The sequence below is a fragment of the Argentina silus genome (genome assembly GCF_951799395.1).
Source record: "Argentina silus genome assembly, chromosome: 2".
Taxonomy (NCBI): domain Eukaryota; kingdom Metazoa; phylum Chordata; class Actinopteri; order Argentiniformes; family Argentinidae; genus Argentina; species Argentina silus.
Window position 1 is genome coordinate 23,275,711 of NC_139656.1, and position 13,364 is coordinate 23,289,074.

Here is a 13,364-nt window from a genome sequence, read left to right on the forward strand (position 1 = left end):
CTCCTGAGGGATGAAATAACAGGAATGGGGAGAAAGCACATTATGATATTTTCCGGTATAGAGATAGAGGGTTTGTGGGCAATACAAGATGTAGGTAGTGCTCAATACACTCAGTAGTGAAAAAATAAACGTATAGAATAAAAATACTTCAGAGTTTTGCCTTCCTCTCAGGCCTTCCTCGATGGACTTCACAGATTGACTTCTTGTGGTGATGTGGGAACAGAGAGTCAGGCCCTGGGAGATGCAGTGTGTTTCTCCTGAGGGAGAGACTGTCTCTAACAAGGTGCTAGGAGAGAGAAGAGAGGGAGATAGAGGGGGGGCTGGAGTGTGCCTGTGGAGGTGTGAGGGGGAGGGAGGGTGGGCTGGTGACACTCCCAACACCTCCCCAAATGAGGCCAGAGGTGTGAGGTGTGGTCAGGAGGGGCGATGGTAGCAGGGTCACTCTGTGATCCCCCGGCAACATTGGACACCAACTCACCTTCAACTGGGGTCACAGTGAGGTTGACAATAAACGTCGATCAATACTTTATTTGGCATTGGTGATACTTTGTCAATGCTAAATTAATACATTTGGGTAGTAGGTGAATTCTATGGTTTCAAGATACTGTTGTTGACTGTAGTAATGTTACTGTGGTCTTGTACTACTTGCCTTCGACTGACTTTGGATTTCTGAAAATGGCAAATATGGAGAACTAAACCACGGTTTGCAGATTTGCACGTCCGCTCATCCCTGCTTTTATACACACACTGTACACCTGCTGCCTCTCAATTGAATACAGAGATGAGATGGAGCTTGGGGTGGAGAACACCCTCATCTGCTTTGTGAATGATTTCTACCCTCCTTCCATCAAAGTCGAGTCGACCAATAATGACATCCAACCAAAAGGGGTCCCCTAAACAGGGGCACACCTCCCAATGTCCATAAACATACGCCTTTTTTCAAAGCTAAATGTAAGGATTGTGTGGTTAAATGAGGAAACAAATTGATTGATCATGGGAGTACCCCATACACTCAACAAAAGTATTTTTTTAGGTAAACAATTAGCAATTAAACTTCTGTAGTGTTAGTGTATCTTTAAAACTTTAGTACTTGTGCACCTCACTCATATAGTTTTAGAATGCACTGTGACTTGGAAGGGGGAAATCCATGTCAGAAAACATAACTTCAAATGAAAACAAACAGCTAGACTTAATAATTGAAGACAAAGATTTACTTGTGTGGGAAAATGAGTGCGGAAAATGAGTGTGTCATCAAAATCTCGCAAGGAATCACCAACTCACCAATAAGTGCTACATCTCCTATAAAAACAAATAAAAATAAAAAAGGTTGTTAAAATAAACAGCTAAAGATAAACATTCAGTGCGCTCCCATGAAAGTGCCACTGGTGGGGGAGCGGAGGCAAGTGAAACCCTGAACCAAGGCGAGGGAAAGGACAAGTGGCCAGCGACGGCCTGGGTATGGAGGGGTCACTCAAAATCCAAATGAATAATAAGACCCACTTATAATATGTTTGTTTATTTAACATGATATGGTTTGGACCCTTTAGTTGATTATAGGCTTAATATGTTTGTTTTTTTCATTGTTTTTTCAATTATGAATGTGAAATATTTGTTTACATAAAGGAATTCCTTTTGGCCACTCACTTTGGCCATATACAGTGCTGCTTGAAAGTATGTGAACCCATTGTGCAATTATAGATTTTTTTAGTTTTTACTAAATCTGACATAACAGGTTTATATTTTCCAATTCCATGTGTTGGTTTAGAGGAAATCATGCATGTAGTAGAAAAACTAAATTATAAAGAAATTAGTGCAGGTGCAAAAATAAATGAACCCCAAGTTGCATTGGTTAAATCAAGTAGGTAAGTAGAATCAGGTGGGTAAATAATTGGGTACCAAATGAACCAATCATAGGAGAGATCTTTAGGAAAGAATTTGGGCGGAACTCTGATAAATAGAGATAAGAAACCTGGTCAGTTTTGTGGTACCCATACAGGTGAATGCAAAACACACCATGCCGAGAGGAAAGGAGATCTCCGAGGACACCAGGAAGAGGGTAGTGAGAGCACATCAGTCTGGGGAAGGCTATAAAACCATCTCAATAAGATTTGAGCTCCATCAGTCCACTGTGAGGCAAATCATTTACAAATAGAGAGCATTTAACATGACAGCAACTCAGCCTAGAAGTGGACGCCGTTCCAAAATCTCCCAAAGAGCCACAAAGAAAATAATAAATCAGGTAAAAGCCAACCTAAGCAAAACATCCAGAGATTTGCAGACCTCCCTTGCTGTTTCTCAGGTAACTGTGCATACTTCAATAAGAAGAACACTGAAACGAAATGGCATTCATGGGAGGGGTGCTAGGAAGAAGCCCGTCTTAACTTGTGCACTTGTGCCTACCACCAAAAGAACCTTATCCCAGCAGTCAAGCATGGTGGTGGTAATGTGAAGATCTGGGGCTACTTTTCCTCCTCTGGACCTGGACGACTCCACATCATTAAGGGAACCATGAATTCTGAGGTATACCAGGAGATTTTGAACAGAACGTCAAGCCATCAGTCAAGGAGCTAAAGCTGGGCTGAAAATGGGTCTTCCAACAAGACAATGACCCAAAGCATTCAAGCAAATCTACCAAAGAATGGCTCAGGAGAAAGAAGATTTGTGTTTTGGATTGGCCAAGTGAAAGTTCTGACCTAAATCCAATCAAGATGCTTCAGGACCTGAAGCGTGTAGTTCATGCCAGACACCCCTCAGCCAATTGAGTGAGGTTTGAGTTCTATAAGGAGTAGTGGGCAAAAATCCCTCAAAACAGATGTCAGAGACTGATTAGTGGCTATACGAGACGTTTACTCCAAGTTATCGCTGCTAATGGAGGTGCCACAATGCACACATGAAATCTGAGTTTTTGTTAAATAAACCACTTTCGTTAAATAAACAATGAAAATATATAATATTTTTAGTTTGTGTCCTTTATTTGGAATGTCTTTATTTATTTAATTTGGGTTTAGATAAAGATTTTATAAGTTCATTTTAATATTTTATACAAAAATAATGACCATCCCTGTAGGAGAAATCTACTGGTTAGGAGCCATATTTGTTAAGAGTTAATTTTAACCCCATGATTGTGCCTGGCTCTCCTATAAACAATTTTCAGGGTCATAAGTCAGTCTCCAAATGGCCTCCAAACATGGTCTTGTTTCGCCTAAACATATCCCCAAAACAACAGATGGTTTCGGACTGCATCAAGGACAAAAGATAAAAGCCTGTGTCCTTCTTTGAAATACGAACATCTCTTTTTCTTTTTCTGGACACCAACATATACACACCTAGTCTATCCCAGATAGCAATCAAACTTTATATAAAATGTATCTCCAAATCTATTAAAAAAACTAAATGTCAGAAAATAACATGTTATGCATTTATAATTACCATCTCTGTAAAAAGTTAATCTTGAGAACCCTTGAGAAAATATTAAAACATACTGTAATTCTCTATCCCATATCTTTAACTCAACAGCTGATGCAAATTTGTAGTGGTTTTGAAGCCTATAATGCATTGCAGTCTACAGTTATACATTGTAAATTGACTCAGAAGCATGTTACTTTCACTGTAAAAATCTCATACATTTGTTACAGTGAAAGTGTCTCTGGTCTTTTGATTTCAGACAATATACCTTTATCTCTCTCACAGCGGGACGGACATTGGTGCCAACAAGTCCTAAAGCCTTGCATTACAAACAATCTACATTCTATTTAGTAAACCCAGTCTAATTGTGAAAAAGCGTATTCACCATGTGCACTGTGTTGATTCTTCTTGATTCTGTACTCAACTTTGTGCGGGTCTTTGGTGGTGTGGCATTACTTGCAAGTATAATAAATACATCACAAATGATCTACAGTCTATCAAGTCTAGACCCTGATGTGGTTTCCAAAGATTTACTGGCAATATGGCCCAATAAACACATACCAAGTTTAGCATGTTCTGTCCCTGATTATTTTTGGCTGCTCATATTTGTCTGGTCAGTATTGTACTGCTTGCAAAATGGTGATACAGGTAAGTATTGCCAATGCAGGTAAGCTTTACTGTGCACTTTCCCCACATATTGATAGTAGTTACAGTATGTGATAATATTATGACCCTAGGTTTATGTAGATTAGAACACATTTAGATTAGACATTACATAGCTGATTACAAATCTCATAGCCCCAGAGGACAGTTTTGCTTTCCCAACCAGTCCCAACCTGTCAGGTGTGTAGTACTTCTTGACTGAAAGTTATAAAAGAGAAGGCCATGCTCTCTCTACTTGATGGTATCTCTTGTCTGGCCTGAACATTAACAAGGCTTTCTTTGCACAAGGCCAGTGCTGTTTGGACATTGATGGACTAGCCATGTGGGATACAAGTACTATCAGTACTTTTGTATGTAGTTTACCACCACTACTTTTAGCTAAAAACTCAACAGCTCAACGATGGAGCTGGCTGACCCAGAGAATTTAACACTACAGGTCTTAGAGCAGAAGTTGGAGGAGCACATGTCACATTGGTGTTTGACAGACACACGTTAATACTATTACACCATTAATACTATTACTGCCTTCACTCCAGTCTGGATGTGAATGTTTGTGTGGTGAGGAATTTTGAGCTCACTGAAGTTTATGTTTAGACTTGTCATGTGTGATCATATATGTATAGTTTTAGTATATTACATGATTGTATGTCTGATCATATCACTGAATTTCTACCTTTATGAATATTTGTATATTCTATTGATACATCTCTAGCTGACCAGGACCAGAATGTCCCTGACAACAGTCCACTGGCACCACAGTCTGATTAAGTGAAATATTATGTACTGTATAATATATCTGTTGTATCTATATGTTCAGTTTTTAATCTGTTGATAGCATTTGACGTACAGAGTGTATCATCAACAAAATAGTCATTAAGCACCTGTTGTAAGTCCTTCTGTGCATGACACCTGGGTGTAAATCCTTCACCTGGTACAGCAGGTGAGGCACAAATGTAAGATGGAAACTTTAATCCTACATAATTCCTCATGGGGTTGTAATGTAGGCCTACTTTAGGACCCCTTGTTGAGTAAGTGTTTGTTACCTAACAGGTAATTGGATGAATAATTACTCTCAAATAAGAGGTTGATCGTCTGGAGATAGGATTGCAGCTCCAACCCATTTCCTTAATTCATGCAATCTAATTAGTTTAATTAACTGACATAAATAAAGTTTAATACTATTAGTTACCGCTAAATCAGTGATGGAGAGAAAGCTTGCAGGTACTTCACTGATGGGTCTAAAACATGCTTTCCCAGATGTATCTAGAATCCCTGAACTCACTGGTCAATGCTGTATTAGAACAATATTAAGTGTTTTTGTTTAGCCTACAGCCTGCTTAGCCTAAAGCCTGGGGCAAAGAGGATTTAGCATAAGATTTGTATAGCCTGCAATGTTATCATGACAGTTGTTTTCTTCATATTATGTTTTAGGTTTAGCTAAGATAAGGGGTCATATTGACCCTCTCAAAGGAAAATATATACATAGGACTAGAGAGCAGTTGGTTGCCGATTACTAGCATTCCTCACTCCGGGGGAGAGAGGCTTTTGGAGAGGAGAGGGGAGGGGGCTCTCTGTCTCTACTATCAGCAAATGTGAAAACAGTGGGGCAGGGCACGCACACACACACACACACACACACACACACACACACACACACACACACACACACACACACACACACAGATGAGCAAAGTAAACAACAGTGCCATTCCTTGTTTTCATAGGACTCTATTTTGGAGATCAAGCATTTGGATCTTTGGACAGCTTTTGTCCAAGGTTTGTGTACAATTTGTTGAACTCTGTCAAGTCTGGTCACGACCTTTTGGACAGTACTAAAACATTTTTTAAAGGAATTTAGAGACATTAAAGAAAACAAGCTTCTTTTTTTTTCTTTTTTTTAAATAGGCTATTTCATTTCGGCTATTTGGAGTCTATTCCTCTTTTAAGCCTGCTATTATGTGTAAAACTCGGCCGATTAGATTTCACACCATTGCATGTCATAATGTCAATACAATAGTCGATACAATTTTGGTCAAATGCCTATAACACCATACCTTATTGATTGATTTGACCAGTAGTCACCTTTCACTACTACAATAATTTCGTAGATCATGTCTACCTGATTTCTGCTGTTTAGTTTAGATTCGTTTATTTTTATTTTACCATTTTAAAAGCACTTTTAAAAGCAAGCACACATAATGCGTCATAAAAACCTACATCTAGGATCGAGGATATTACACAATGAACTAAATTGTTTCCATTGTGGTCCTCATGTTTAAAGTTCATTTAAATGTAATTATTCAACTGTTGTTCTTGGGACGAATCCAACTGTGTGCGTGCATAGTTGTGCGTTGAGTATAGGTCCCGATAATTATCGATGGATTAAGTTAATTGCGCATTTGTGTGTTCGCGTAATAGTAACTCCGCATGGGCCTGTCCATTTGTCCCGTTTGCGCCAGTTTGCTGTCTCCACAGGGCATCATATGGCGCTGGCCCCGAGGTTTGCTTTTCCAAATAAAGATGCAGAGTCCATCACGGAGCCATTAGGACCTCATTAGAAACCACTGGTGAGGATTCTCACACCTAGCCTAACGGGCTGCGCCAGGACGCGTGCGCTCAGGCTAATACGGGGATTGGGTGCTGTTAAAATGCAAATGTTTGGGAAAAGTAACTTTATTGATAGTAGCCCAATGTATCTCTGTAAGTAAATAGCCTACTGTACATTATTATCATAACATAGTCTCATTCATTTATTTTGGCAATAGGCGCTGCAGTGGGCCTAATCCCTCAACAACCCAAATCTCATTTGAAACGTTTATCCTTCAATAAAAGTTGTCCATGCAATGATGATGGTACATATAATTCCCTCTGCAATCCTTTAATATGGGGATGTGACATTCGGTCATCTCTGGTATCTTCTAAATGTTTACAAGATCTAGGCAAATTTTCTCTCTTAATTAGTAAACACATTGAGGCCCCCCTCCCGATTTATCCCCCGTCGTCTTTCTCACAGATGGTGTCTAACTTTTCCCCTCTGTGTTTTTCCAATAACCTCACGGTACGAGATTTCTCACCCTCACGCTGCGCTCCACTGTTTATACAACTGGGGAACTCTTCACACCAAATTGCCCCGGCCCCCAATCATTTCGCAGACAGGCTCGTCCCCCCACCCCACATCGTTTGGCAGCTCGACTCTTCCCCCCCCACCCCCTCTGGTGCTGGAGCTCTTTATAAACCCCGGGCATTGTAGCCGACCGGACACACTCGTTCTACACGCCTCGGGGTCGCCCCACAACGGGAAGCATCACACCGCAAAAGCAAAAGGAGAGAGACTATCTAAGCGTTTACCGCAAAAGGAATAGACCTTCATTTGTGATTCTGCAGGCTATTCAACGGGATTATCAGCAACAGAAATGAGTTCCGCATGCCTGATCGTCAAACAGTCGCCCTTCGTGGTGGCTCCGCCGAGATCGCGCCCGATAACCATGGACACTCGTCCGCAAACAAACGACAGGTAAAATATGCGCTGGAAAACAGGATGGTCATAGGATATAACCATATCAATGTATGTATTATGAATGCATTTTATTTAAACGGAACAGTGCTTTAACCATTGAGATTAAAAAAAAAGAAAAAGATCTGATTAGATCACGAATTGTTTTAAAATAAAGGTGTGATTTGTAGCTGTGCTTTGCCCCTTGGGCTCCAACTGCAAATAGCCTATAGCCTTTAAAACAATTGAAAAAGCAATGTCTGCTTCATTTGAATAAGATTTTAATGTTGGCCATGCAGGCAATAGCCTATACCTAGAGGGTGGCTACGGTTATTTAACTTAACCTACATGTTCCATATATAACAATATAAGATGATGAGATCTGTTTGATTGACACGAACCACCCTGCTTGTGCCTTCTCAGCAGTTCTGCTTCACTATGGAGACCGTGGCTCCTGACCAACAAGGATGCGCAGGGCGGATGCCACAGAAGCAGGCAGTCATCATGTGTAAGTTGTCTTTACTTTAACAGACATTTGCCCTTTCTGTTCCAGCACTTTCTTTTAAATAAGTATATCGTTTTTATAGTGGGCCTATGTGTCTATGTTCAACAATGGGGACACCTTTACCTCAGTTCAACCAGTTTTTAATGAGCAACAAATAAATGAAGGGGTTGAAAATACATATATTTGGTAGGCTACAAAAAGATAGATTTGGTTGGAGAAAGGCAGAGGCAGGGAGTGTCTATTAGGAGACAGACATGCCATGTGGAGGGCATTAAGAGCAGTATGGTGGAGCAGAAGGTGTGAGTGTCAAGCTGTTTCCCTGTCACTCAGCCACATAGCCAACATAGGCTAAAGAGGTGAGGCAGACTGTTGCACTCTGACACATGGCCATATGGCCTTACTGGCCCTGCCTGTCGGCTTGTGAAGGAGCCCAACACCACTAAGCTGACGCTCAGGGGAGGAGAACAGCACCCTCCAGGTCCTAAGCCCTTTCCTACTGTTTGCTGGAAAGACGCTAAATTGGACACCTCAGGGTTATGGGAGAGAGGCTGAGAGAGATTCCCACAGTCTTGGTCTACACAGTCTCACACACCTCTCATGATGTCACTGCTTGCACACCCAGCTCTCTAGGTGCCAGTGGCTGACATGTGGTTTGCACTGTTTTTGCTTATGCAGGAGGGAAATTGAGTGTTTGTGGATTGTTTTGTAGCAGTGTGGACTAAAGCCGTTCTCTCTTTCTCTGTGTCTTTACAGCCTTACTCCAGACCTGCACCTCCATCTCCAGGCAGCTTCCCATCTGATGGGAAATCCCAGGCCTTCCAGCACCCTGTCAGGTCAGTAACTACACACTCCTCTTGATACACAACAGGACTCGAATATGTCTGTTTAGGACTGAATCCTAACTTTGAAAAATGGAGCGCAGTTTGATATCAATGCATATGTGTGCATTTAGAATCATGCAAGACTTAGTGTTAGTGGTTATCATTCTGTTCTTAGTAAGTGTCCTTTCTATGGGCTGATCAAAGTGAAAGGAATCTGAATCACAGGAATTGGTCCTGTGAATACTGAACTTCTATTCATATTATTTTTTACACTTTGTTGTGGGCAACTATGTCTTAAAATGTATGTAACAGAGGGTTAAACTTATATCACAGTTCTGTCCCTTAGGGGGGTGCTCAAGGACAACTAATACTGGCTGTGTAATGTGTTATTAAGTAGAGCCTTGTGCGTCAGAAGCCATGTTTTGAGAACATAAGATAGGTGAGGAATTTAGACAACGATGGCCTTGGGGTGAGATACAAATGTCATGGGACTAAGTTCTGCAAATTAGTTGTCTGTCCTCTCCACGCACATGTTTTACAAGGTCTTTTTCAGTATATAGCTAATTAATGTTGAAGTTTTCATCAGAGAGTCTTTTGGGAGCTGTGGCTTTCTGTTGATTATTGCTGTTGTATTTGATTGAACATTTAATTAATTAATTAATTAATTAATTAATTAAGAGTATTGAATGAACGATAATAAATGATTCATTTGATTTATCCAAATGAATGTAACACTGGTGTCTGTCTCACATTCTTTATTTTGAGTGAAAAAAAGTGGATTCCTACAAAAGTATCAGTTTTTTAACATTCATTATCCTTTCTCCTACAGACTCTTCTGGCCCAAGTCCAAGTCCTTTGACTACTTGTACAGTGACGGAGAGGCTCTGCTGAACAACTTCCCTGTTCAGGCCACTATCAGCTTCTATGACGAGTCAGACAGCGAGGATGAGGAGGACGACTGGGAGGAAGAGGGCGACAGTGAGGATGAGGAGTGTCTCAAGCCTCAGACCAATTTTACCACCTACAACTGAATCCTACAGCTGACTGAGTCTCCTGGTAGCAGCTTCTGACTGCTGCATTCTGATCAGATCAGATGAGCCACTGCAATGACACATGGAATATCCAGGGGATATGCCCTACAGGAACAAAGAACATCCATGAAAAACATTTGTCACAAATACACCAAACAGTATGCAGAGCACAGAGAAGTGATTCTATTGTCCTGTTCTAGATTGGTCTTTTACCTCCAAAACAGACATGAAAGTGAAGTTAGTTTCAACTGGTATAATGCAATGCTTCTAACTTGGTGCAGAGGCAATGTCAAGCTAAGAGTTGAAACCTTTCCTTAGCCAAAAATGGAAAGCTCTCTATCAATATGCAACCTTGCTCAAATACCATCAGATCGTTCTCCCTAGTGGCGTTGTAATGCCTGCTGGGAATTGTATAACTGCATTACAGTACATAGAATTCCACATTGGGATGCTTATTGTGTTTACAAACAATCTCAGGGTTTGAAACCTTGTTTATGTATATAAAATGATCTACTTGTAATCTTATTTACATTTCTAACTTATGATGTAAAATTGTATATAAATACATTATATATTTAGATTTCCTATTTTTATACTTTTAGTATATTGTCAAGACAATGTCTAAGCTCAGTATGTATAAAATAAAATAAAAACTATTTTAAGAAAACTGAGTTTCTGAGTTTCTTCTTTTCCCTTGTGATAATCAAATGATGATCAAAGGGTTGGCACATAACATTATCAGTGGACGGCTTTGTTGTTGAGATTCTACTCTGTTTTCACCCTCCTATCTCTCCCCCATCCTTTGATGTCTATCTGCTTGTTCTCACTGGCTGGGGGAGAGGGCCTGTTCTCTATCTCCCTGTTTCAGGCCAAGGCGATTTGATGGAGCACAGTGAGAAACTCCCCAGAGCAGGGGTCACAGACCAGAGATTGGGCTCTCAAGGGTCACAGTTCACCGGACGCCCCTGCTGTTGTCAGTTTTACCACTTGAGGCCTGACCCCAAATGCTTCCCACCCCCATCCTGCTCACAATCACACACATGGGCACAGGCATGCTCTCTCTCTCTCTCTCTCACACACACACACACACACACACACACACACACACACACACACACACACAAATGTACATACACACACAAGCAGCTATCTCTCTGGATTTAAATGTGTCTATGTTTTTAAAGGGCATATGGTACACCCATATGTTTGATTTTAAATGAATGAGTAATAGCCATTGATTCATCTTCTTTTTTCTTTTGAACAAGGCCTTTGATTCTTGAAGAATATAACTTATAAATGCCTCATGAACTGTCTAACCCCATCAGAACCCAAAATATAAGCTAGTTACTCCATTGTTTTCAAACACTGTATAGCATTAAAACGACTGTATGATGTCAATGCTAAAATAAAGTGTGGTAATGCTAGTGTATGACAACAACGGCGCCTGTCATACAATAATCATCTTGCCTGAAGATTAAAAATATGCTTAATCCTATAACAGCTTTCATTATCCCTATTCAGATCCCCCTCCTTATTGACCTAAATAAATTAAAAAAACTGCGTGGAAACTGAACTTTTGAATGCTGGGATATGGAGTCTTCTGGTGTAAGGTGTGGCTTAGAAAAGAATCCGCTGGTTTCATGAAGGTGTAGGCTGCATTAAATTGTCTGGACAAGAGTGACAGGATGGATTTCCTGAATACTTTGATTCGGAAAATCATATCGACGTCTCCTCTTATATTCTTACGGTGATTTCATGAAACTAATTTGATGAAGCCGGGTACGTGTTTATCCATCAACTCCAATACCCGACAGCCCCCGTTTTCAAAGAGGCGTTATCTCAGCTGTCTACGAAATCCTATGAGTACTTTCATTGGATAAAATTGGGGATTCCACCACTCCTATTGGTTTAACCACAGTTCGGTCATATTCTGTTACTGACTCATGTGGGTACTCCCTTGTTGGAAACAAGGATGGAATGGAAAACCCTGTTCTGTAACAGTAGCGTGGAAGGTAGGGTTTATTTTTGTGTTTATACCTAAATAAGTTAGAGACGGGCACGTGTGTGGATTGTATTTAATTGCCATACAAATAAAATATTCTTCCATGGCCTGAGATGAATCATATAGGTGCAGGCCTAATAGCACTGGGAATAATGAGACACACTGGAAGCAATGGTCTGCCTTTTCAGAAAAATGACTGGAACTCAACACGAGTCTTTATGAATATTTCATTTGCTGTTATGGCAGCAAGTGCCGTACCCTACGATGCTGTAACACCTTGGAATCAGCCCACGTTTATGTTGTTTGCATTATTATTATTATTATTTTATTTTTTTGGAAAGATTATTTTAGAACTACTGAATTAGTGTTATGAATAATCTTTATGTTAGAATTTTGCCAAGAAGTGTAGTCTAAAATAGGGCTTGGAAATCTTTTCCTCTCTCTGTTTTACTGACCCTGTATGAGCTGGCAGCCTGTTTGTAATTCGTGGTATCGATATCGGATTGCATGCATTTATCTTGTTGGTCTGCATGAGGCTGGATAGTTACTTGAAGAATAGGGGTCATTTACCGCTCGCGCTGGTCTGTGTGTCAGATAGCTGCCGACTGCTGCGAGCCCCATATATCCCCGTATTCCATGACAGAAACATTTTCATATTCCCCTCAACAACACGCGTGTTTTGTAATTACTCAATTTTGTCAGTGTCTATGGGGAATGTTTACGGTGCCTCTCGAGCGACTCTTCTTTCCCCATCCCCATTGTTGCCATAGGAACCACCCCCTGTCCCCCGTCCTCAGTCCCCCGTCCTCAGTCCCCCGTCCCCACCCCCGACAGTATATTAATAGGTGAAATATTTACCAAGGTACTATGCCTGTACTGTCGCCATTTATTTAAAAAAAAGCATAGATCAAATATTTGATAGCGTACGCCATGTATTATTGAAACTCTGGCTCTTTGAAATACATGTCAGACCCATTTTATGAGCAGAGCTGCCTGCTTTTGCATGAATCCCTGTCCCAGATCATGGATCCCCTGTGATGGATGGAGGGCATTCCTAAAACTGTTGCTATATCCAAATATAGTATCACACTGTGATATTACACCAAATATTACACAAATGCACCCACACACCTAATTATTTTGCACATTGATACACATTGCACATTGACTTTTGCTATCTATTCAACAGTAGACCTATTGTCTATTTTTCTTCTCAATTTTCATGTGAAAAAGGAAAACATTTTGTTCCTTTAAAGGCTACTGTGTCTCATCTCATTGTGGGGTTTAATGTGATCTTTGCTTTTCTCTCAGGTCAGTGTGTCTCAGATTGAGTAGCAGGGTGGTAGCATGGCTGGAGGTAAGGACAATGACATGCAGGACACTGTAGTTACTGTAGAACAGGCCTGTGTATACTTTTCCTGTGGATCTACAGTATATGCTGTTG

At 40.6% G+C, this 13,364-nt stretch overlaps 2 protein-coding genes across 5 annotated transcripts in view; both read left to right on the top strand.

The window, feature by feature from the left end:
• Nucleotides 1-7,408: 7,408 nt before the first annotated feature.
• Nucleotides 7,409-10,451, top strand: ripply1 (ripply transcriptional repressor 1). Of its 2 annotated transcripts, none has more exons than XM_083686726.1 (4): nt 7,409-7,582; nt 7,985-8,069; nt 8,820-8,899; nt 9,717-10,451. In XM_083686726.1, the coding sequence occupies exons 1-4, from the start codon at nt 7,482-7,484 to the stop codon at nt 9,916-9,918; spliced, it is 468 nt and encodes a 155-aa protein (XP_083542852.1). In that variant the 5' UTR covers nt 7,409-7,481; the 3' UTR covers nt 9,919-10,451. The 2 variants fall into 2 exon arrangements, with proteins under 2 accessions (XP_083542852.1, XP_083542853.1); XM_083686727.1 differs by having other exon boundaries at nt 7,988-8,069.
• A 1,430-nt stretch (nt 10,452-11,881) lies between these two features.
• Nucleotides 11,882-13,364, top strand: part of prrg3 (proline rich and Gla domain 3) — a 7,452-nt gene continuing 5,969 nt past the window's right edge. For 2 of the 3 annotated variants that reach the window (XR_014554941.1, XM_083696288.1), the window contains exons 1-2: nt 11,882-11,930; nt 13,232-13,277. Coding sequence is in view for 1 of the 3 variants with exons in the window: in XM_083696288.1 (XP_083552414.1) it covers nt 13,268-13,277 (10 nt within the window). In the remaining 2 variants the exon portion in view is untranslated. Of the gene's footprint in view, nt 11,931-13,231; nt 13,278-13,364 lie in introns of those variants that run through there. The other variant, XM_083696289.1, reaches the window with a different exon arrangement.

Coding starts and splice junctions, on each gene's coding strand:
- ripply1 (XM_083686726.1), top strand. CDS start 7,482: ATGAGTTCCGCATGCCTGATCGTCAAACAGTCGCCCTTCGTGGTGGCT. Junction 8,070..8,819: donor GAAGCAGGCAGTCATCATGT/GTAAGTTGTCTT, acceptor GTGTCTTTACAG/CCTTACTCCAGACCTGCACC. Junction 8,900..9,716: donor GCCTTCCAGCACCCTGTCAG/GTCAGTAACTAC, acceptor TTTCTCCTACAG/ACTCTTCTGGCCCAAGTCCA.